This window comes from Pleurodeles waltl, chromosome 9 (assembly GCF_031143425.1).
Source record: "Pleurodeles waltl isolate 20211129_DDA chromosome 9, aPleWal1.hap1.20221129, whole genome shotgun sequence".
In the NCBI taxonomy this organism is placed as follows: Eukaryota; Metazoa; Chordata; class Amphibia; order Caudata; family Salamandridae; genus Pleurodeles; species Pleurodeles waltl.
The window spans coordinates 1,173,263,188-1,173,286,642 of NC_090448.1; the positions used below are offsets into that span (position 1 = coordinate 1,173,263,188).

A 23,455-nucleotide genomic window follows, 5' to 3' on the forward strand; every position below is an offset into this window, starting at 1 on the left:
CCTGCATGTGGGCAGAAATATTCAGTGCTTAGGACTTTGATGAGGATTCCCCTGGAAGAGACCTAGGACTACAGGTAAGTAACTTGTCCTTCTCCAGTATTAGATCTTTTATAGATTAATATGCTTGAATCATTCCCCGTCGTCGAGATGGGAGTTCCATGGTACCATAATAAAGCAGTATGTATCATTACCACAGGCTCTAATGGCAATGAACAATCACTTCAATAGCTTATCTATGTCACTTTTAAAAAATGACCAAACTTGAACTATGACCAATCAGGCGACAGCACCCTGTAGAACACTCCCAAGAGAGGCTGCATCCCTCAGATTTTCTACTGCACGTCCTAGGAGGGAGTCTCCATGATCTCTGCTTAGTTTTTTCCTTACTTCAAAAAGAATTCAGCTGAAAATGTCTGATACTTCCGGAAAAGGACTCTTCCAATTCCAAGAAAACGACTTAATGTGGATGACCCACACAAAGAATATGTTTATCACCTCTACCATCCGATAAAGGATTGTAAAATCTGTAGGACTTTCTCTTCAGAGGCTTTGAAGGACGTAGAGGCTACTTCTGTGGCTACAGATGTCCAAAACCCAGAAGGCTACCACTTCAGAAGAGGACAGTGACACTTCTGAGAGGTAACGAAAAAGGGTAAGATCCTCTGATCAGGGGCCGTCTGAGTAGAGCAGAAAGGCCTTGAAAAAGCACATTAAAGACCCTCTGAAAAACGAGAAAAGAGAGCACATCTCCACAGAGAAGGCCTCTTTTCGGCCCACCGCCCCATCTCTGAAGTCTGGAGAATCTTCAATGAGAAAGCACAAGACTTCTTCAAAAAACACCGTAGATGACAACATCACCGTCGACAGCAGTCTCGTCGACAACGGTCATCACCATCTCGTCTATGAGACCATCGTCGGCAGAAACGACAGCCATCCATGCTCCCATATCTTCAGCGAGGATACAGCCACTGTCACTGTCAACAATGATAACACCAATAAAGACACCATAGACGGCAAAACACCATTCATCAACGCCAACAACTATAGATCAATCATTGCATCAACCATGATAATAAAAGTGGCTACGAGGACATTGACTCCAGCGCTAACGTCTCCTAGTAAGGTTTCACCTTTTCTTCTATCCCATCTGCTAGAAATGGAGGAATCAGATGATGATGGACCCTTTGGATCTTCACATAGTCCATCAGAATTATTGGTTAAATGCCAAGAAGATTACATTAGGGAAGAAGAGGAACACTATTATCAACAGTACTATGCTCCTCCACCAAATAGACATCACAAACGCCATTATCAACCTCAACAAAGGCAGGAGGAACTACAGTTATCTGTTTCATTGGTCCAAGATTTGCAAGCTGTCTTGCATGATTATAGGTAGTTTCCTGAACCACCAACTGAACAGCAGGTGTTACCACCTCAACCAGCTGTGCCAACTGTGCCTCAGTGTATCCCTCCACCCATAACTCCCAGGATGATGCCAGGGCCAAGCATAGCAGCAGCATCAAGGGAGGAACCGTCTTCCTTGGAGGATGAAAGAAAAGGAGAGATTCGGAAACATGCCCCTCCATAGAATGAGTGGGATGACTAACTCATTCCCACATCCTCACCTTCACCACCACACCTGTCAGATTCTCCCCCAGGGGACATTTGCGGGTTTCATAACTTGATGGAAAGAGCAGCAATAAGATTTCACCTTCCAGCTTCCATTCAGTAGGCTGATTGTTTCCACTATAATTTTAAGGAACAGGAAAGAAAATCAGCCAGGGCTATCCCCATCATTGACTATATCTGGGAGGAGGGGATAAAAAAATTAAGAACCCGGCTACAATGACACCTCAGGTAGACAAGAAATAGAAGGCCCTGAAACATTCTCTTGCTTGCCTTAGGTCATCCCGAGCCAGACTCTGTTATATTGCAAGCTGCACAACATTGCTCCAAAAAACCCTTCCTCTCCCATCTTTACTCCACCATATAGAGAGGGCAGGTGTTTGGATAATGTAAGCAAGAGGTTTTACCTTATGTCTGCCATCATGGTAATAGCGGCAAACTCTCTGGCCATACTCGGCCACTACGATAGGCAGATGCTGTCTGACATCGGCAACCTCATAGAACTTGTTCCTGATGATAAGAAAGCATAAGCAGCAAAGATACTGCAAGAGGGAGAACGCTGCCCCTCTAAGGTGATAGATTGCTCATTGGACATCTTCTCAACAAGCTTCCATCAACTGGTTGGAGCAGTAGTCCTCAGATGTCAGGATGGGTCATATCAGCATCTTTCAGGCCAGAGGTCCAGTCTTAAGGTCTTGGACATGGCCTATGATGGGGAAACGCTGTTTGAAAAGCAAATAGATGATGCTCTCCTGTGATAAAGGGGGACTTGGATATGGCTAGATCCCGCAGTACACTTTGATATAAGAAGTGCCCTTTTCGGGAGCTTGTGGAAGGGGTTCTTCCACTTATAGAGGGTGATACCAATGCTCTCAGCAGTTCTATCCCTTTTAAGACAGTACAGACCAGCTTACCAGCAGCGGTACCATCAGCCACCTGCAGTAGGTTATACCAAGCAAGGCCCTCGCCGAAAGCAACCCTCCCAGAATAGAGACACAGGTCATAAACAGTGACCTGCACCGTGTGCATGCTGCAGACACCACATCCCATCCTGTGGGTGCAAAGATGTGCAACTATCTACCCTAATGGAAAGAAATAACATCGGCCAAATGGGTATTAGCTTATGGCCATACCCTAGAATTTATACAGAAACCACCAAACAATCCCCCGGCAAACGCACCCCGTCATCTTCACTTATTGAAAAAAGAAGCCCTCACTATGCTCGCAAAGGGAGCAATCTAGAGTTCTGTTTTCACAGAAGGGTATACAGTTCTACTCCTGATTCTTCCTGATACAAAAGAAAAAAGAGGAATGGAGGCCCATCCTGGACTTAAGAAAACTGAACACATTTTTACGCAAGCAATCAATTTGGATGGTTGTCCTCTCCGATATCCAACACCTTCTCAACAGCCGAGATTTCATGACGGCTCTCGACTTGAAGGATGCATATTTCCACATCCCCATACATCCCAAACACAGAAAACCTCTTCGCTTCACCTTAGCCGGTTCCCATTACCAATTCAAAGACCTGCCATCCGGACTCAAATCGGCACCTTGCATATTCATCAAGTCCCTGGTACCAGTAGTAGTCGCTCTCAGAAAACAAGGGTACCAAGTGTTTCCCTATTTGGACGATTGGTTACTCAAAGCCCCAGCAGCACATCAATCATCCAGAGCCACACAAGCCTGTCTAGAGCTATTTCCAAGCTGGGTCACTGTCAATTTCCAGAAAATGGGAACTATTCCAAAACAAGCTATAATGTTCCTAGGATCTATTCTGGATACAATACACAACAGGGTGTATTTATCTCAGGATAGACAACACAAGCTAAGAGCTCTGGCAGTCAAACTATCAAAAAGAAGGTCCTCTTCAGTGCATCTGTACAAGTCATTGCTGGGCATGATGTCTTCTGCGATCAGTCTAACACCTCATGCACAACCTAAGATGAGACCATTGCAAGGAGAATGGCAGAAGCAGTGGATCCAGACAGAAGGATCGTTTGATGTCGTGACTTTCTCTCCAAACATGAAGGAAGCCCTAGTGTGGTGAATCCTGGCTCTCATTTGTCATAGGGCCTCACATTTCTACCTCAGATCCCAGAGTTTGTTACATCAGATGCCTCTCTGCAAGGCTGAGGTGGCCATCTTCAGGATTTGCAAATTCAGGGAAAGTGGTTGACACAACAAAGCCATGCATATCAACAAACTGAAGTTGAAAGCAATTTTTCTCACTCTGCAGGCTTTTCTTTGGAAGATAGCAGGCTCCTCAGTGCTGGTTCGTAAGGACAATACGACCAGCGTGCATTACGTAAACAAACATGGGGTACATAATCCCTAGCACTCTTGCAAGAGGCCCAAGATCTGTGGAATTGGCTCATTATTCACAAAATATCACTGAGTGGCGAGCATGTGTCCAGCGTCAGCAACACTGTAGCGGACACTCAGCAGTGCAAAAGACAGTTGCCATGAGTGACACAGCAAAACAGGATATTTTCACGCTGGGGCACTTCAGCATTGGATCTTTTTGCGACAGACAAGAACACCAAATGCCAGTTCTACGCCAGTTGATAGCCGCGCCCAGGGTCGTGGGAGAATGCCCTTTTGATAAGATGGTCAGGGATTTATGCATACACTTTTCACCCCTACCCTCTCATACCGAAGGTCCTCAGAAAAGTGAGAAGAGAGCGCTGTTGCCTGTTCCTGATTGCTCCCAGATGGCCGAGGCAGCACTGGTTTACAGATCTCCCCCTGTTCGCGGAATGCAATCCCATTATTATATACACATCTCTTAAGCCATTCTCTTTATAGATACTTCCCAGCAATGACAACATTGTTACCATGAACTAGGGCCAGATCCTGCATTCGGAACCAGCCTCTCTCCACTTGTGTGAATGGCTGCTGAATTTAATGAATTTAAAAGCTTAGACATGCCTCAGTATTGTAGCGATTTCCTGTCTAAAGCAAGAGCTGAATCCACCAACAAGACATAGAGGTTACAATGGAAAAGATTCTGTGTTTGGTGTTACCAGGCTAACTTGCACTCCTTGAAAGCATCACCTAAGCAGATTCTGCTGTATCTCCTATCGCTTGCTAAATCAGGCTTAGTGCATGCTTCTGTCAAGGTTCACCTCGTGGCAATCTCGTGGCGTATCACACTGTCTTTCCCTTTGCTCAACAAAGGTAGTTAAACAGTTCAAGAAAAGATTATTCAGAGCTTTCAGTCTGGGCCAAGCTCCTACTCCAGAATGGCATCTCAATATAATTCTGTCTCTGCTAATGAAACCACCATTGTTAACCCATTCATAAGGCAGACCTAAAGTTCCTGACCTGGAAGGTGCTGTTACTATTGGCTCTCAAATCTGCTAGAAGAGTCACCGAAGTACTGGCTTTCACAACGCAGGAAACATTTCTACAGTTCACTGACGATTATGTACTCCTCAGGACAATCCCAAGATTCTTACCCAAGGTCCCATCTCAATTTAATCTCAATGAGCCCATCACATTGCTCACTTTTTCCCCAAATCAAGCTACTGTAGCTGAGCAGTCTCTCCTTACTCTGGATGTCAAACAGTGCAAAAATTCTGTTTGCATTGTTTGAAGCAACTACGTAAAACTGAACAACTTTTAGCAGCACATAGTCAAACTCAACAAGGTGCTTCAGTCACAAAAACCACTGTTGCAAGATGGATTTCCGCTGCCATCCAGTTTTGCCATTCAAAGGTAGGTAAACCACTTACAGCCAAGCCCAAAGCACACTCACTGAGCAGTGTCCTATTCAGCTGCTCTATTTGCCGGCATCCCATTGGAGAAGATTTGCTGTGCTGCAATGTGGAGGAGCACCCACACATTCACACAGCACTACTGCCTGCAAACTGCTCACGGTGGTGATGCAGCTATAGGACAGGCAGTGTTACGTCATCTATTCCAAGGAGATGGGCCTCTATTCATGGAGGTATCTATTGGTATTTATCTATAGTTCCATATTATGTTCTGAACTGCATAGCTATCTTTTCATGTCTGGAACATGTCGATATGTTGTATTACTTTGTTGCCCACCATACAAAAAAGGGTAATTATATTGCCTTAAAGTATGCTTACTATAACTGCTTGCTATTCTGATTCAAGAATGTGAATCAATGAAAGATCCAAAACTGGAGAAGAAAAGTTATTAATTACCTGTAACTGCAGTTCTCCAGTATCCAGTATTGGTATCTTTCATAGATTCACATGTGACCCTCCCTCCTCCACTGAGAGGCTCCCCTTATAGCTCCAGTGACTTTATTCCACTTTTGCTTGACAATCTGAGGGATGCAGCTTCTCTTGGTAGTGTTCTACAGGGTGTTTTCACCTGATTGATCACTGTTTGGTCCTGTTTTAAAAAGGACATAGATAAGCTATTGAAGCTATTGAAGTGACTGTTCATTGTCATTAGGGCCTATGGTAAAGATGCATGCTGCTTTAATATGGTACTGTGAGACTCCCACTTCTGCGGGAAATGATTCAAGCATGTGAATCTATGAAAGATACCAGTACTGGAGAACTGCAGTCACAGGTAAGTAACTAATTTTGCTATTCAATTCTGCCATTCTGAGGCTGGTAGGCCTTTGACAGATAAAGTCAAAGCACACTCTACTAGGGTGGTCTCTACATCTACAGCTCTAATTGCTTGAGTTCCTTTTGAAGGCATATCCCGAGAAGCGACTTGACAAAACCGGCTTGTGCTCATGAAACATTATTGCCTGGAATCGTCTCAGCAGCTGTGACTCGGCTGTGGGACAAGCAGTATTGCGCCATCTATTCCAATAAGGTGATCCTTGTTTGATTATATTTACATCCACTGTCTTCTATTATGTTATGTTCAGTATGATCTTATAAATAATTAGATAACTGCTATTTAATCGGATGCAAGCATGTGAATCTATGAAAGATCTAATACTGGAGAAGGAAATACGTTACTTACCTAAAATGCCGTTCTCCAGTATTTGTATCTTTCATAGATTCAGATGCGACCCACCATCCTCCCCATAGAGTCTCATTTTTGTATGTGAGGATAATTCCCAATTGTGCTTGAAAATCTGAAAGAAAATGCCTCTGTCGGGAGTGTGCCATAGGGTGCTGTTGCCTGATTGGCCAGAGTTTCTTTTTTTATCAATTAGGTGAATAAGCTAATCAAAGTAATGTCTTGGAGCCATTATAAGCTATGTATACTCCTTTTACTGCTTTAGAAGGCGCCGTGGGATTCCCACCTCGACGACAAATGATTCAAGCATGTAAATCTATGAAAGTTACCAATCCTGAAGAACGGCAATTACAGGTGAGTAACTTATTTTATTGTCTGTAATTGTAGTTCTCCAGAATTGGTATCTTTCATAGAATCATGTGTGAATCACCCTCCTAACCATCAGAAGCTTACCTAATTCCATTTCTTCACATGACTTCTAAATGAAATCTGAAGGATGGTGGCTTCTTAGAGTGTGATCTTCAGGCTCTAATTGTTTGAGGTTTGGTTATTTTTCATTTGAAATTCTTAAATACTACTAGGCTGCTAAACAGTCATTGTATTAGCCTTATGATTACTTTAACTGCTACCTCGAGACTCCCAGCTCGATTTGTGAATCTTTGAAAGATACTGATTCTGAAGAAATGCAATTACATGTAAATATTTGTTTTTCTTATGCAGACTCATGGATTACAGGTATTTTCTGTTCACTCCTTTTCTGGCTGAAGGGTCCTGTAAGATGATTTTATGAAGGGGTCCATGAGCTAGAAGTAATGGAGTGCTATGGTCAGCAACATTGCCTTGTTAATGATATCCTGTGCTAATGACACCGAGGTTTCCATGTTGTCATTGCATTTCAACAGAGTTAGACCCAGTAGATGTCATTCCTGCCCTTGATTAGGACCGCTTTTTCCTTTTTGTCATGCATTGGACAGAACATTCTCTCTACAGTAAGCTGTTTTTTTGTTTTAGAGGTGTAATTCCTGTATCTGGAGGTTCCCTTACAGTCAGCAAGCTTCCTGGTCAAGACAATTACCCAGCCATATATGCCAATGGTGTCCTTTCTCAACCACTGAGCAGATGGTCTTCATCTTTTGCGGTGTCTAGTAAGTAGATGGGCTTCATTGTTTTTCTGATAGTACCAATACACCAAGCCTGCATTTGTTTGCAGTTGTTTGTTATCAGTGTTCCTTTACAGAAAGAATGTTGCTTTCAGCAGGTGAGCTTCATGAAAAAGTAAGTGGCGTTTGTTTAGGGCGTACATGTCCATTATAATATACACATCTCTTAAACGGTTCTCCTTATAGATACCTTTTTAAGGTACCTCAGATCCTAAGGCCCAATTCATGGTCGCATTTGCAATCATGTGTAGTACAATTCCTGTAGTACTACTTCACATATAGTTAATACAATTCACAAAGGTACAGGTATTGATCTACATCTACATATTTCCTTTCTCTTATGTGCAGAGTTCGCTAGCATTGTATCTATCATGGATTCATGTACTTAAATCATTCCTTGTCATCCTGATGGTCTCTGGATGCACCCAGTAGCCTTGTAGAACAAATATTAGTCTTAGAGAGATAAGCAAACAAAATCACTTCTGTAGCACATTCCCATCATTGAAAATTACCCGAAATGCAATAACATACGTTGTTGCTGTCCTTAACTAGCAGGTGACCAGGTACAAAGCCTTTAATTCAGCTAACCGTGCGGCCACTAGCCTGGTAAAGTTAACAACCAGTCTGCCACTGAGAAAAATGCAATTATTATTCCCAGAATGCAAAATGATCATGACCAAAAAAGCCAGGAGTGTCTGAAGGTGTCAGACAACAAACTGTCACATGGTAAGTTATTGTTGTAATGCACTGTACCGGTTGTCATAGTACTGGTTGTCATAGTAACTGACATTCTGCTTCAAGCAGTTTGAAGAGCTGGCTGGGGCAGAGGTCATGTCCGATCTTTGAGCAGATTAAGACCCTCATTACAAGATTGGCGGCAAATGCCACCTACCGCCACGGAGACGGCCACCAACATACCGTCGCCGTGGCCACCGACTTTCATGGCATCATGACCGTAGTGGGAATTCCGCCAGAAGGCTGGCGGAATTCCGGCTACGGTCATGGCGGTAGATAGCGCCTACTGTATCTTGTTCCATGATACAGCCTGGCGGTGTTACGCTGCTGGACACAGCTGCTGGCAGCAGGGCCGTGTCCCGTGCCGGAGGACCCCCTGCAAGCAGGTAAGTTGGGTTCTCCGACAGGAGAGGGGGGTGCGGAGTGTTGTGTGGGGATATGTGTGACTGTGTGTAAATGCGTGCATGCTTGTGTAATGCGTGTGTGCATGAGTGGGTGTGTGTGTGTACGTGCATGTTGTGTCATGTGATTGCATGTGTGCCTAGATATATGTTCGTGAGTGTTGCTGTGAGTGTGTATGAATGTATGCAAGCGTGGGTGTATGTGTGTATATGTGGGGGGATTGGGAGGGGGAGAGTGGGGAGATCTCTGGGGGGGAGGTGGGGGAGACCCCTATTGGTGCTAGGGAAGGAATTCCCTGGCACTGATAGTGCCTACTGCCATGGTTTCCGTGGTGGTACAGAAACCACGGAAACCATGGTGGTGGGCGGGGTCAAAATGCCATGGGTGGCCTAGTGACGGCCGCCCGGCTGGAGACTAGTCTCCAGCCCGGCGGTCGTTACCGCCGTGGCAGTCGGTGTGTTAAATTGGTGGTTTGGCTTTGGCCAAACCGCCAATGTCATAATAGTGGAGGTATGTACCTCTAGCCTGTTGGCAGTAATACCTGGCGCGAAACTGAACAAAGGAAAGGGGAGTGACCACTCCCCTGACCTGCACCTCCCAGGGGAGGTGCCCAGAGCCCCTCCAGTGTGCTCCAGACCTCTGCCATCTTGGAAACAGAGGTGCTGCTGGCACACTGGACTGCTCTGAGTGGCCAGTGCCAGCAGGTGACGTCAGACTCCTTCTGATAGGCTCTTACCTGTGTTGCTAGCCTATCCTCCTTCCTAAGTGGCTAAACCTCCTTTTCTGGCTATTTAGGGTCTCTGCTTTGGGGAATTCTTTAGATCACGAATGCAAGAGCTCATCAGAGTTCCTCTGCATCTCTCTCTTCTCCTTCTGCCAAGGGATCGACCGCTGACTGCTCAGGACTCCTGCAAAACCGCAACAAAGTAGCAAATCCTGCCGCTTTCTCGACTGTTTTCCTGGTGGTGCATGCTGTGGGGGTAGTCTGCCTCCTCTCTGCACTAGAAGCTCCGAAGAAATCTTCCGTGGGTCGACAGAATCTTCCCCCTGCAACCGCAGGCAACAAAAGACTGCATCACCGGTCCTCTGGGTCCCCTCTCAGCACGACGAGCGTGGTCCCTGGAACTCAGCAACTCTGTCCAAGTGACTCCCATAGTCCAGTGGCTCTTCAGTCCAAGTTTGGTGGAGGTAAGTCCTTGCCTCCCCACGCTAGACTGTATTGTTGGGTACCGCATGATTTGCAGCTGCTCCGGCTCCTGTGCACTCTTCCAGGATTTCCTTTGTGCACAGCCAAGCCTGGGTCCCCGACACTCTAACCTGCAGTGCACAACCTCCTGAGTTGTCCTCCGGTGTCGCGGGATCTCCTTTTGTGACTTCGGGTGAGCTCCGGTTCACTCCTCTTCGTAGTGCCTGTTCCGGCACTTCTGCGGGTGCTGCCTGCTTCTGTGAGGGCTCCCTATCTTGCTGGGCGCCCCCTCTGTCTCCTCACGCAATTGGCGACATCCTGGTCCCTCCAGGGCCACAGCAGCATCCAAAAACCCTAACCGCGACCCTTGCAGCTAGCAAGGCTTGTTTTCGGTCTTTCTGCGTGGGAACACCTCTGCAAGCTTCTACACGACGTGGGACATCCATCCTCCAAAGGGGAAGTTTCTAGCCCTCTTCGTTCTTGCAGAATCCACAGCTTCTACCATCCGGTGGCAGCTTCTTTGCATCCTCAGCTGGCATTTCCTGGGCATCTGCCCAATCTCGACTTTGTCGCGACTCTTGGACTTGGTCCCCTTGTTCCACAGGTACTCTCGTCCGGAAATCCACTTTGGTTGCATTGCTGGTGTTGTGCAGAATTCCCCTATCACAACTTCTGTGTTCTCTGGGGAATATAGGTGCACTTTACACCTACTTTTCAGGGTCTTGGGGTGGGCTATTTTTCTAACCCTCACTGTTTTCTTACAGTCCCAGCGACCCTCTACAAGCTCACATAGGTTTGGGGTCCATACGTTATTCGCATTCCACTTTTGGAGTATATGGTTTGTGTTGCCCCTATACCTATGTGCTCCTATTGCAATACATTGTAACTGTACACTGCTTGCATTACTTCCTTTTGCTATTACTGCATATTTTTGGTATTGTGTACATAAATCTTGTTTATATTTTCTATCCTCATACTGAGGGTACTCACTGAGATACTTTTGGCATATTGTCATAAAAATAAATTTATTTTTATTTTTAGTATATCTGTGTATTGTGTTTTTCAGCTGTGGTTGGGAACAAAGTTTGACCTGTGACTAGTAAAACAGGAAGGAGTAGTCAGTATATGAGAGCAACCGATAAAGGGTGTGGTACTTGTGGCAGTTTCAGTCATGTTACAGGTGCTAAGAACTGTTTTGCATTAGGGAGGGAATGTAGGAAACGTGGATTGTAGGGGCACTTTGCACAAATGTGTCGCACTTCAGCGAAAAGCAAGGTAGCAGTGTTGACTGTTCTTCAAGAAACACAAGCATGGCCAGATAGGGTTTTATGCATTCAATTTACCAACAGAGGAAAAAGGCCTGCAGCACAATTTCTGGTGCGAGGAAGGTCAATCAAATTGCTGGTTGATTCAGGTTCATTGTATACCATTGTCCCGAAAGAGATGTTTACATCTGAATGTCCTAGTGTGAGGTTATTACCTAAAGACATAAAACCTGGTGGCTATCAAGGGGAGGAGATTGTGATCATAGGGTATATGATTGCCAACATAAGTTTTGGGTCTAGAAAGACAAGAGGAAAAGTGTAAGTTGCTGAGTCAGGTCCACCCATTTTAGGGTGGGTTCACCAATATGATCTACACATTGTGATCAGTCCACAGGCTAGTAATCCTATTATGGTGGTACAGGAAGTAACATTGGAGGACATCATCTGAAGTGCAGGTAAAGTGTTCGAAGACAGATTACGGGAGTTACTAGGATACACACAAAAGGTTATGTTAAACCAAGAGGCAGTTCATGTACACCACAAGGTGAGAAGAATACCCATAATGGCTAGAGAAGAAGTAAAACAATTATTGCAAGAAATGTTGAATAGTGGTGTAATACAACCTGTAGAGACTTCGAATTGGATTTCGCCAGTAGTCATAAGTCGCAAGGCTTAGCGAAATTTGAAATTTTGTGTTGACTTGAGGAGTGTAGTTGCGGATAATTTTCCTTTACCTAACATAAATAAACTATTAACGTTGCTGAAAGGTGGATTGTTTTTTTTAGTAAGTTAGTTTTGAGGAATGCGTATCATCAGGTCAAGTTGCATGAAGATTCAAGACCCTTCATGGCATTCATAACTATGGAAGATACTTTTCAGTTTACCAGAATGCCGTTCGGGTTGTGTTCAGCCGCCAGCGTCTTTCAAAGAGTGATGTCGAAAGTGTTTCATGGACTGAAGAATGTAAGTTTCTTCTAGGATGACGTTTTAATTTTTGGAGATTCTGTGGAGTCTCATAACTTCACAGTTCTAGAGAGGATTGCGAGTGCAGGATTACCTTTGAGAAAATAAAAATGTGTATTCTTGGTTGAGGAAATTAGCTATCTTGGTCACACGTTATCAGCAAAGGGCATTAAACCCAAGAAGAACCTCATGGAAGCGATAAGGTTAGCTCCAGCACCCCAGGATAAGGATCAGTTGCGATCCTTTTTAGGATTGATTGAGTACTATTCAAAATTTGTACAGGACTTTGCCACCAAGATGAGAATCTCAAGGTATTGTTGAGGAAAGGTGTTAAATTCTTCCTGGTCCGGTGCGCAGAAGAATAGCTTTGAAGACATAAAAGAAGTGTGGACGCTAGCATGTTAACACCATTTGATGTAAAAAGAAAATCCATAGTCACAGTAGATGCCAGTGCATGTGGTTTAGGGGAGGTGCTTTCACAAACCTATTCCACTGGTGAAAGGACAATTGCATTTGCTTCTTGGTCTTTGACAAACTCAGAATGCAACTACTCCCTTATTGAGAGAGGCAGTATCTGTGGCATGGGGCATGGAATACTTTCAAACATATATTTGGGGAATGCAAGTTAAGTTACTTTGGGATCACAAACCTTTGATGAAAATGTTATCTTCTGGAGGAGCGGGCAAGGGTTCCCTAAGTCTTGCCCGGTTAGCAGCTAGGCTGCAGGAATATGAAAATGTGTTGGAGTACGTACCGGGGTGGAGAAATGTTCAGGCAGATTGCCTGTCATGTTTGCCGTTGGAGTGGAAATCTTGAGAAAGAGGCTGTAATGAGAATGGAGATGGAGGGTGGTGTTGCATGCGTGGGGGATGTAGTGGTCATTAGGAGCTTTGAGTGAAAATGAGTGGAATGAAGCTATGAGACAAGATGAAGTTTTGAAAGGAGTGTTCAGAATGATTTTGAGGGGAGGAAGGAGAGAGAGTGCATTACTCAAAGCATTAAGGTCATTTGGTAAAGTGTTAGATGAATTGTCCATAATAGGTGATAGCATTTTGATGCAAAGTGACAAGATAGTACCACCGATTGGTGTTAGGAAAAAACTATTTTATATAGCTCATGAAGGTCATCTGGGACAGACTATGACAAAGAAACATCCAAGAGCGGAATTTTGGTGGCCTGGTTTGGATGACGACGTAATGGATTGGGTAAAAATTGTGATGAATGCATAGAGCCAAACACTGATTGCTCTGCAGAGGTGATTATCAATTCCGAGGTTTTTAAGCTGGTGTTACTTCTGTTCATTACAACAGTTGCCACCCCCACAAATACACATACTACATTATGAACAAATTTCAAATTAATTATGTTCTCATCTTCAAATAGAAGGAATTTCAAATATGCACATTTTCCCTTTACTTAACTTGTTTTTAAACAATATGTGGGCCTGCAACCAACAGTGTATTGCACTTCAACTCTAAAATTAATTTTGTATAGCGTGCATAGCATGAGCCTTCTGCCAATAATGACATTAACAATTCACTTTTTTAACTGCTTTTCAATCAATTCAAAATGGCTGTGGCATGTGCAACAGCAGTAAGTCTTGACAAGGCCGAGCTGAGAAGTTTCTGTCTTGTATAGCAGCTAAGTGATGCACCTGTCCGAATTATCCTGTGTGATTGGTTCCAGGAGCATTGCATTTTATTAACACCACCAGCAAATTTAGTTCTTGACTTCAGGATTGGTATTCATGTAGGCTGATATTAAACTCCAGAATTTGCTGAAAGTGTGCCACATTTACCTCAGCATATATATAACATATGGCACTGCACATTTAAAGCAACGAAACAGTAGTGGAGGGTAGACCAATTTGCAAAGATAGCTGTGGTTACCATATTGCATACCCAGAGTAATGAACAAATGTATAAAGAGTTAGTGCTCTCCTCCACGAGGCAGCCACCAAATGCTTGAATATTGAAATGAAACTATGGCTAGGAAAGGCACTTTCAGGCAAAGAGTAAGCACTACACCGAAGTCTGTTACAAAACCAACTGTACATAACAGTGTACACATCATTAAAACATTTGTTCATTCTAAAATGAACTTCACTTTACCAACATCATGGTATTGAAAGAACGTTATTACTATTCCCAAGCATTGGATTCTTCACATAGTTGCATGTGAAAATCATTCCCTGTTGTCAGGCTGGGAATGCCCAGTAATCTTAAAAATCAGTAAACAGTGTTAAAATGACTAGAGGCTTCAATAGCAGTGTTTGTTTAATAGCATATCCATCTCATTTGAAAAACCCAAACTTCTTCCATTTGAGTGGAAGTGCCAGCTCTCTTACGTCCCCTAGAGGCCACCATAGCTCCTATTTCTACCAGACCTTGTGCGGGAGTCCCAAGTCAGAGCTCTGCTTTAACCTTTCAGTGACCTTTTCTGGTCTACCCTGGGACTTAACAAGCCCTTCTTCAGCTTTCAACCTACAGTAAGTTGGTTTTAGGAAAAATTAGTTATTCTCTGGACCAAGGAGACCTTTTCCATTGCTGTAACGGACTATCATAATGACTGACGGAACACATTTCTCTTTAAGGCCTGCATCCCCTGCGTTCAGTAAACTATTCTGATGGCTCACATGATAGATATCTTTATTACCTTTATCCTAATCACAAGTCTTTGGAATGTGATATTTATAATGTATCCAGTATTGGATCTTTCATAGATTCACATGCTTCAATCATTCCAGTTGTTGAAGTGAGAGTCCTACCGTACCATAATAAAGCATTATGCAAGAGCTATAAAAGGCTGTAATGGCAGTAGGCCATCAGTTTAATGGCCTTTCTATGTCTCTTTATTTTTTTTAAAAGGACCGAACCTGAACTATGACCAGTCAGGTGCCAATACGCTCTAGAATACTCCCAAGAGAGGCTGAATCCCGACTATTTTCTACTGCACGTCATGTGAAGGGTCTCCTTGAGCTCTGCTCAGTTTTTTCCTGTGAAAACCCAGTTTTCCAGCACTACAATGTCTGCAGTCTTCAAAGAAAGGTCTGTTTTGTTCCTTCAAGTCTTGTGGGAAGAAAATGCTGCCTGTGGATGACCCACATAATGCCTGCCTATATTGTCTTTTCCCAGAGCATCAAGTGACAGTGTAAAATGTGCCATAACTTCTCCTCAAAAACATTGCGAGACGGTGAAGGAAGATTACTTCTGTGGCTACAGAAGTCCAGATCCCAAAGATCCAGCACTTTAGGTGAGGACAGTGATAGTACTGTAAGGCCCTGCAAAACGTCAAGATCCTCTGACCAAGGGGTTTCTAAGGAGAGCAGGAAGGCCTTAAAATCTCACCATAAGGGCCCTCACAGAAAGGAGACAATCCCTCTTGTCTCCACAGGGTTGGCCTCCTCACAACCATCCACTCTATCCCTGAAGAAAAAGGAGCATCACCGATCTTCATCTGAACCGTCAAGGTCTAAAACTCCTCTTAGAACTCCATCGATGACGACACTATCAACAGCCACTGTCACTGCCATCTTGTCGACAAAGCCATCGTCATCAGGAACATCGTCGATGACCGCTATTACTGCGCCTATCTCGTCCACGAAGATATTGGCCTCTAGGTCACCGTTGCTTTGACGTCACCACCATCAAAGAAGATACCGTTGACGAAGCCAGTCTCAACAGAAGTACCATCTTCGATGTCTGCACCACCATTGACAGGCCCACTGTCGACGGCAGCCACATTGACACCACTGTTGACTGCAGCACTGTTGACTGCAGGAATTTTGCCTGCAACGTCATACTTTATTATTCCATCTACCACTTAGTTGACGGATACCACTACTACTGTTAAGATTACAAAAATATCAAAGACTTCTCCAAGCAAAGTTGCAGCTTTGCTTCCTATCCATGTGTTAGACTGGGAGGAGTCTGAAGATGAGGGACCTTTTGGTGACCCTCACAGGCCCTCAGAACTTCATGTGAAATATCAAGAGGACAAGGAGGAAGAATACAACCAACGAGGCTATGAGTCTTACTTTACCTCGCATTTCGAATATTTTGAGCATTATGACTATCCCCTAACCTAGACGAGATGTGGTACAGATACCCACTTCACTGGTTCAGGATTTGCAGGCCATGCTTCAAGATTATAGAATGAGGTTTCCAGACTCTAATCAGGAATAACAGTCAACGCAACCCAAGGCTGTTTCTCCTTCCACACCAAAAAACATCCCTCCTCCACCAACACCTAGATGTACACCAGCCTCAACCATTGCAGCACCTCCTAGGGAGGATGATACTTCTTTAGGAGAAGAGAGTGAAGAGGGAAAGATCATTGCTCTACAACAGCCGCAGGATGTCTGGGATGATTGCTTGGTCCCTACTCCATCTCTTCTACCTCCTAACCCCTCAGACTCTCCCCCTGAGGACATCGGGGGTTCCCACAACCTAATGGACCGAGTGGCAGCCCGTTTCCATCTACCAGCTTCTGTTACGGAGTCAGATTGTTTCCTCCAAGACTTTAAAGAGCAGGCCAGAAGGTCTGTGAGAGACATTCACATCATAGATTACATCTGGAGTGAGGGGCTTAAAATTAAGAAAAATCCGGCTATGGTCCGTCCAGTCCCACCTCACCTGGATAAGAAACAAAAGGCCATGGAGGATTCCCCTGCTTATCTTATTGGCCAATCCAAGCCTGATTCTGTTGTCTTCCAGGCACCTCAAAGGCGTTCTAAAAACCCTTCCTTTCCCATATCTGCTCCACCAGATAATGAAGGCAGACCTCTTGACAACGTGAGTAAGAAGTTCTCTCTTACGTCTGCCATTACCATCAGTGCAGTCAACACTCTAGCAATCATAGGGCACTGTGACCACCAGATGTGGTTGGATGTCAGCAGCCTGCTCAAGCTCATTCCTGAGGACAGAGTATCGGAGGCAAAGAAGATACTCCAAGAGTGCGAGCGCACTTCTGCAGAGATTATCAATTCTGCCCTTGACATCGCTTCCACAGGTTTCTGCCAATTAGTTGGAGCAGCAGTGTTATGGCGCCAGGGATGGCTGAAGACCACATCCTTTTGACTGGAGATCCAGTCTAAAATCTTGGACATGGCCTACGATGGCGAAACCTTATTTGGGAAGCACATTGACTATTCCTTATTGGCAATAAAAACGGACGTGGACACTGCCAGGTCTCTCATCATTTTGCAATTTCAAAAGTTGCCCTTTCTCCTCTTATAGAGGTAGTTACCAGCGACCCCAACAGTTTCCAACCCTATCCCAATACAGGCGCTCCTACCATCAGGCCTGTCTCCAGCCTCCCACAGCAGCCTACAGCAAGCAAGGTGCAGACTGGAAGCTCCCCCCTCTCCACTGCCCCCTGAGTCGTGGTACAGGCCGCTAACAGTGGCCTGGACCAGGTACCGTCTGCAACCACTCCTTACACTCAGGTGGGCGCGAACATTTCCAACTGTCTCCAACAATGTAAGGAGATAACATCAGACAAATGAGTGTTGGACTTAGTAAACTACGGTCATACATTGGAGTTTGTGCAGAAGCCACCAAACCATCCTCAGAAAGGGCACAACCACCCTGTCTTTACTTACAGAGGAAAAGAGGCCTTTTTTTATGCTTTCCAAGGCACAATAGAGAAGGTTCCCCCTCATCCAGGAGTAGGATTTTACTCCTGTTTTTTCCTGGTGAGGAAGAAGAGCAGGAAATGGAGGCCCATACTGGACCTCAGAAAATTGAACAAATGTCTGCGCAAACAGTCTTTCCGTGTAATTACTTTGTCAGACATCCTTCATCTTCTAATCAGCGGAGATTACATGATATCATTGGATTTACAAGATGCTTGATTCCACATCCTGATTCATCCCAAGCATCGTAAAAACCTCTGCGTCACAGTAGCAAGTACCCATTATCAGTTGAATCTTCCTCCTTTCAGACTAAAGTCAGCCCCCAAATATTCACAAAATGTCTTGCCCCAGTGGCAGCTACACTTTGCAGACAAAGTCATTGGGTATTTCCCTACCTAGATGATTGGCTGCTGAAAGCCTCATCACAGCAACAAGCATCCCCAGCCACCATGGCATGCCTTTCACTATTTCGCAGACTAGACCTCACTGTAAACTACCAAAAATCCTCCACCATGCCAACTTAAAGGATAACCTTCCTAGGTGCAACTTAAAGGATAACCTTCCTGGGTGCAAACCTCAACACAAGTAAGAGCAAACCTTACTTGTCAGACTATGTCACTCCTGGGGATGATCTCCTCTGCAAAAAACCTAGCGCCGCTACCACGACTGAAGGCTCCTTTGAATACTTGATCAGCATTACCCCAAGGATGGTGGAAATGCTAGCTTAGTGGTCTGGCATAGATCATATCTCTCAAGGCCTGACCTTCCTTATTCCAGTTCCAGGCTTCATCATCTCGACTGATTCTTCCATAGAGGGCCATAGAGGGTTGGGACGGCCATCTACAGGACCTGCAGATAAAAGGGAAATTGTCGAGGCATCAAAAACTAATGCACATCAATCGCCTGGAAGCAAAAGCGATATTCCTTCGCTACAGGCTTTTCAGCCACGAATAACAGGTTCCTCCATGCTGGTCCGTGCAGACAACACGACCAGCATGTATTACATCAACAAACAGAGGAACCCAGTCTCTATCTCCTTCTCAAGAATGACAAGCTCTTTGGGATTGGCTTGCAATTCACAAATTTTGGCAACAAGCCGAATACGTGCCGGGGGGGGAACACTTCAGCAGACATTTTCAGCAGAACAGAACAGTTCCCACAAGTGGGAACTGGATCAGCTAGAAGTAGACGAGATTTTCTTACGCTGGGACAAGCCAGCGTTAGATCTTTTAGCAACAGACAAGAACACCAAATGCCAGTTCTACACCAGTCGATACCCGCTCCCATGGCATGGGGGAATGCCCTTTTGATGGGGTGGTCTGGAATATCTGCATACGCCTCTCCCCCCTTTCCCATTAAGTCCCAGGATTCTAGGGAAGATGAAATTAGAGCACTGTTGACTCATGCTGATAGCTCCCAAGTGGCCCAGACAACACAGATTTACAGAGCTGATTCTCTTGTCCGTGACCGAGCCCATCCGGCTTCTGAAGAAGCGAACACTTCTAACAGGGAACCAGGGCCTAGTTCCAAACCTGGAGCCAGCCTCTCTCCAGTTGTACGCATGACTCCTGAGTTCTGAAACTTTAACCATTTAGTGAGGAATGCAGAGATATATATTATCTGGTGTGCTCTGGCACGAAACACACAAAGGAAAGGGGCGTGTCCTCTCCCCTGTCCAGTCTAGAGCTCCTCCAGGTGGCCATGTGGTTCTGCTATCTTGCAGCCAGGGTGGGCAGAGGCCTCTGGGAGTATCGGACTGGGTAGGCCATGAGCTGGCGTTAGTGACACTTCCTGATAGGTGGTCACTCCGTAGAGTGACCAAACCCCCTTTTTTGGGTTATTTAGGGACTCCCTTGAGTGTGGGCCCCCAGATTCTTCATTCAAGACTCCACCAGGAACTCTCTGCAAAGACATCTTCTGCTTCTGGCCTCCGGAACCGCTGCTGGACTGCACTAGAACCGAACAAGACTGCACCACCTGAGACGACCTCTCCTTGCAACATTGTTTCCGCATGTCCTGTCAGCACTCTGCAACATCTCCACAGCTGTGCATCCTCTGGGGTCGGCAAAACTTCAGCTCCACCAAAAAGCAAAAACGAATCTTCCTTGGAGTGAAGCAGTCACTCCCCTGCATCCACAGGCACCTAAGGTAAAGACATCCAGCCGGTGGCATCTTCTGATCTGTGAAGATTCTCCAACACAGGGGGTGGATCTGAGGGATTCTCTGGGTCCTCTCTGCCTTCTGTGCAACGTGGGAGATGGTTAGCCTTTGCCTCTTCCACTGGGAAGGAATCCCTGTGCACCACAACTTTTACACTAACCAAGGCGGCTTGTTGACTCCTGCTCCGTGGGATCTTCAGGCTCCAAGTAGCCCCAGCCCTTAGTTCTCTACCTCTGCAAGGACAGTCTCTTCTCTGCTGCTCCAGCGACGTGGGACTCCACTTCAGGTTTGCTGACTGAGCCTCGCTGCGACTTACTGTGCCTGCTGACAGTGTGTTGCTTGTGGAGGCTCCGACTGCTTCCACTGGCTCTCTTGCATTCTGAGGGTCAGCCCGGACTCCCCTCGAAAGATCAAGTCCCCAGGACCTTGCTGGTCCTCCACAGCTCTGCAAAACCTCCAACAGCTACTTCTGCATTTGCCTGTGCTTTTTGGTGGTCCTCCTGGACACTGACCCGTCTGCATTCCAGCGTGCCTCAAGGGACAGCTTGTAGGCAACTTTGGGGACTCCACAGCTCCTGCACCCCACAACTGGACTTCATCCAGCGCCGTCGGCCCGGATATTCAGTTACAGAAGGGTGGGCATTGGGTCTTGCCCCACCTGGACATTCATGCATGGACTGGACTCTGTCCCCTTCTTTTACAGATCCTCTTTGCCTGGAATCTGACCTTGGGTTGCCTGGTCCGTTCTGGCGTCTGCATTTTCCAACCACAGCGTCCCAGTGTTAGCCTATGAGAAAACTGGGTAACTTACCTTTCTGCATCCGGCCGCTGGGGATATTTTAGGTAATTACCTTTTGGGGTTCCACTCTCTCCCAGCCCTTGTCTAACTACTCCATATACTCTGATGGAGGACACCCTTTTGCATTCCATTTTTTATTTAGGTTGTGGTTTTGTCCTCCTATAGGGCCTTTGCTAATTTATGCTTTTCCTGAGTACTTACCTGTGGATGTTGTGTGTTCATACCTCCAGAGAGAGGTATCCCAATAGTAGTCTATAATAAAGTACCTTTATTTTTACAACACTTGTGTGGTTTCTTTCATGTGTGATAAGTTACTGTGTGTCTGTGGTATTGCAAGTGCTTCTCATGCCTTCTAGATAAGTCTTGGCTGCTCACCACAGCTTCCCTACAGATCCCTGGCTGTCTAGACACTAACACTAACTAATTGGGGTTTGCCTAGACCCGGTACAAGGTGTAACCCCATAGGTGTCCACCACACACTGGGCCAGCTTCTTACAGTCCCAGCATCTCTTGGAAGAGGCACCTTTACTTTGGGATTAGGCCATGTCCCATCACATGGACATTGCAGTTGAACATCTTCCTGGTCAATAAAACTATCACGCTGACAAATCCCAGTCGAACATTCTGCCAGACTGTCATGAATGAGAGCTCTATCAAAATCAAGGGCAAAAGATCTTCTACAGATGGGGGGCAGTCACTCAATACTTGATTTGCTTGCTATCATGGACATCAAGGAGGCAAGCAGGGACCAAGGGCAATATCTTCTTGATCAAATGGTCCATATTCTTTGCCTCTCCTTTCTGCTTTTTCCTCTGATCCTCAAAGTCCTGGGAAAAGCAAACGCAGACCATTGTACCCTGATTCTTATTGCCCCAGCTTAGACCTCACTAATTTTGGTTCATTGAACTCCTGATTACTCCAGTATTGGAACTTTCATAGATTCACATGCTTGAATAATTCCCCGTTGCCGAGATGGGAGTTCCCGGTACCTTAGGAAAGACAATGTCCCCAAAGACACAGTAGCAATAACTTACAGCTATACTTTTCAGTAATCTATTCAAGTTCTTAGGTAAAAAAGGACCAAAATGCAGCATTAACCAGTCAGATAACCCCACCCTCTAGAACCCTCCTGAGAGAAGCTCCAGTACCTCAGATTTTCCACCGCACGTCGTGCTGGGGAGTCTCCACTGAGCTCTGCTCATTTTTTCTTGTTGAAATAGATGTTACCACTACATCTGGGATTATTCTCTGTTCTAGAGTGTTTCCTGTTCACACTCAGAATATCTCATAATGTCTGACAGAGAGAGAAAAAGTCTCTTCAGAGCCTGCAGTACATGTGGAAAGAAAAGGCTCCACTCTGGCTCCACTCTGAGGATCCACATAGAGACTGTATATATTTCCTCCATCCTGAACATTCTGCTGCTGAATACAAGGTATGCCATACCCTTTCTTCAAAAACTCTAAAGGATAGAGAGGGAAGACTGCTCATATGGCTCAAAGCTTATAACAAGAACCCTGTCTCAGATTCTGACAGTGAGGAATCTTCCTGGTCTTCCAAAAAGTCCCAAAAGAGACAAAGATCGACTCACCCTGGAAAGGGTTCAGAGCAACCCTCAAAAGCTTTTAAAAAGACCTCACAGGGGTGTGGTGAAGGCCACAGTCTATCGACATCACCTCATGAGAGAAAATTTTCATCAAAATCTAAACACCGGCCTTCAACTTCAAAGGAGGTGTCTAAACCTTCAGAGCAATCCACACCTCCACCGAAGATTATTACTGCCTTTAAAAAGCCTTCTTCAGCCCCAGATGACAGACTGCCGCTGACGACCCTACTGTCGATGAAGTCATCGTCTACGAGAACATATACGGCAGCTGTATCAGCGACAACAATGTGTACGGTTACCAGTTTATCTATTTATTGCTTCCTGCTCCTCAACGACGTCTACACCAACGGTAACTAACGATGAAGATAAAGATGTCATCGACGTCATCTTTGACACGTCGTCGATACCATCGATGACGAAGATTCCAGTAACGAAGGCATGGTTGACGACACTGTCGACGGCGACCAGAGGCGGACCCTCGCAGATTGAGACAACTTCGTCGACGGCACCGTCGTTGACACTGTCGACGAGGGGAAAAATTCAGGCCTTGACTGCAAAAGGGGATATAACTCTGCATGCCACGTCTCCAAGTAAGGTCACAACTTTAATTCCGGCCCATCTACTGGAGGAAGATTTGGATGATGATGGGCCATTTGGAGCAGGTCATAGTCCTTCTCAGCTCCACGACAAGTGTCAAGATGATGAAGCGGAATATCACCAGCAGTATTATTCTCCTCGGACAGACCAACACGGTGTGCCAGAGGAAATGGTCTGTATCTCAAGTTCCCTTATCTCTGATCTCCAACTTATGTTGACAGACTACAAAAAGAGGTTTCCATCGGCACCACAGTCAGAGAAAATCCCAACGGAATCCCCACTGTTGATACCTTCCACCCCAGTACCACAACCTATGTTGTCGCCTAGATCGGCGAGGAGTACCCTGCAGAGAACCTTTATGCA

At 45.4% G+C, this 23,455-nt stretch overlaps 1 protein-coding gene across 1 annotated transcript in view; it reads left to right on the forward strand.

Annotated features, from left to right (window-relative positions):
- The window catches only part of COCH (cochlin), a 403,713-nt gene that overhangs the window by 101,375 nt on the left and 278,883 nt on the right, over positions 1–23,455 (forward strand). The window contains exon 5 of the mRNA XM_069209058.1: positions 7,598–7,731. Within this exon, the coding sequence (XP_069065159.1) occupies positions 7,598–7,731 (134 nt within the window). The remainder of the gene's footprint in view (positions 1–7,597; positions 7,732–23,455) is intronic.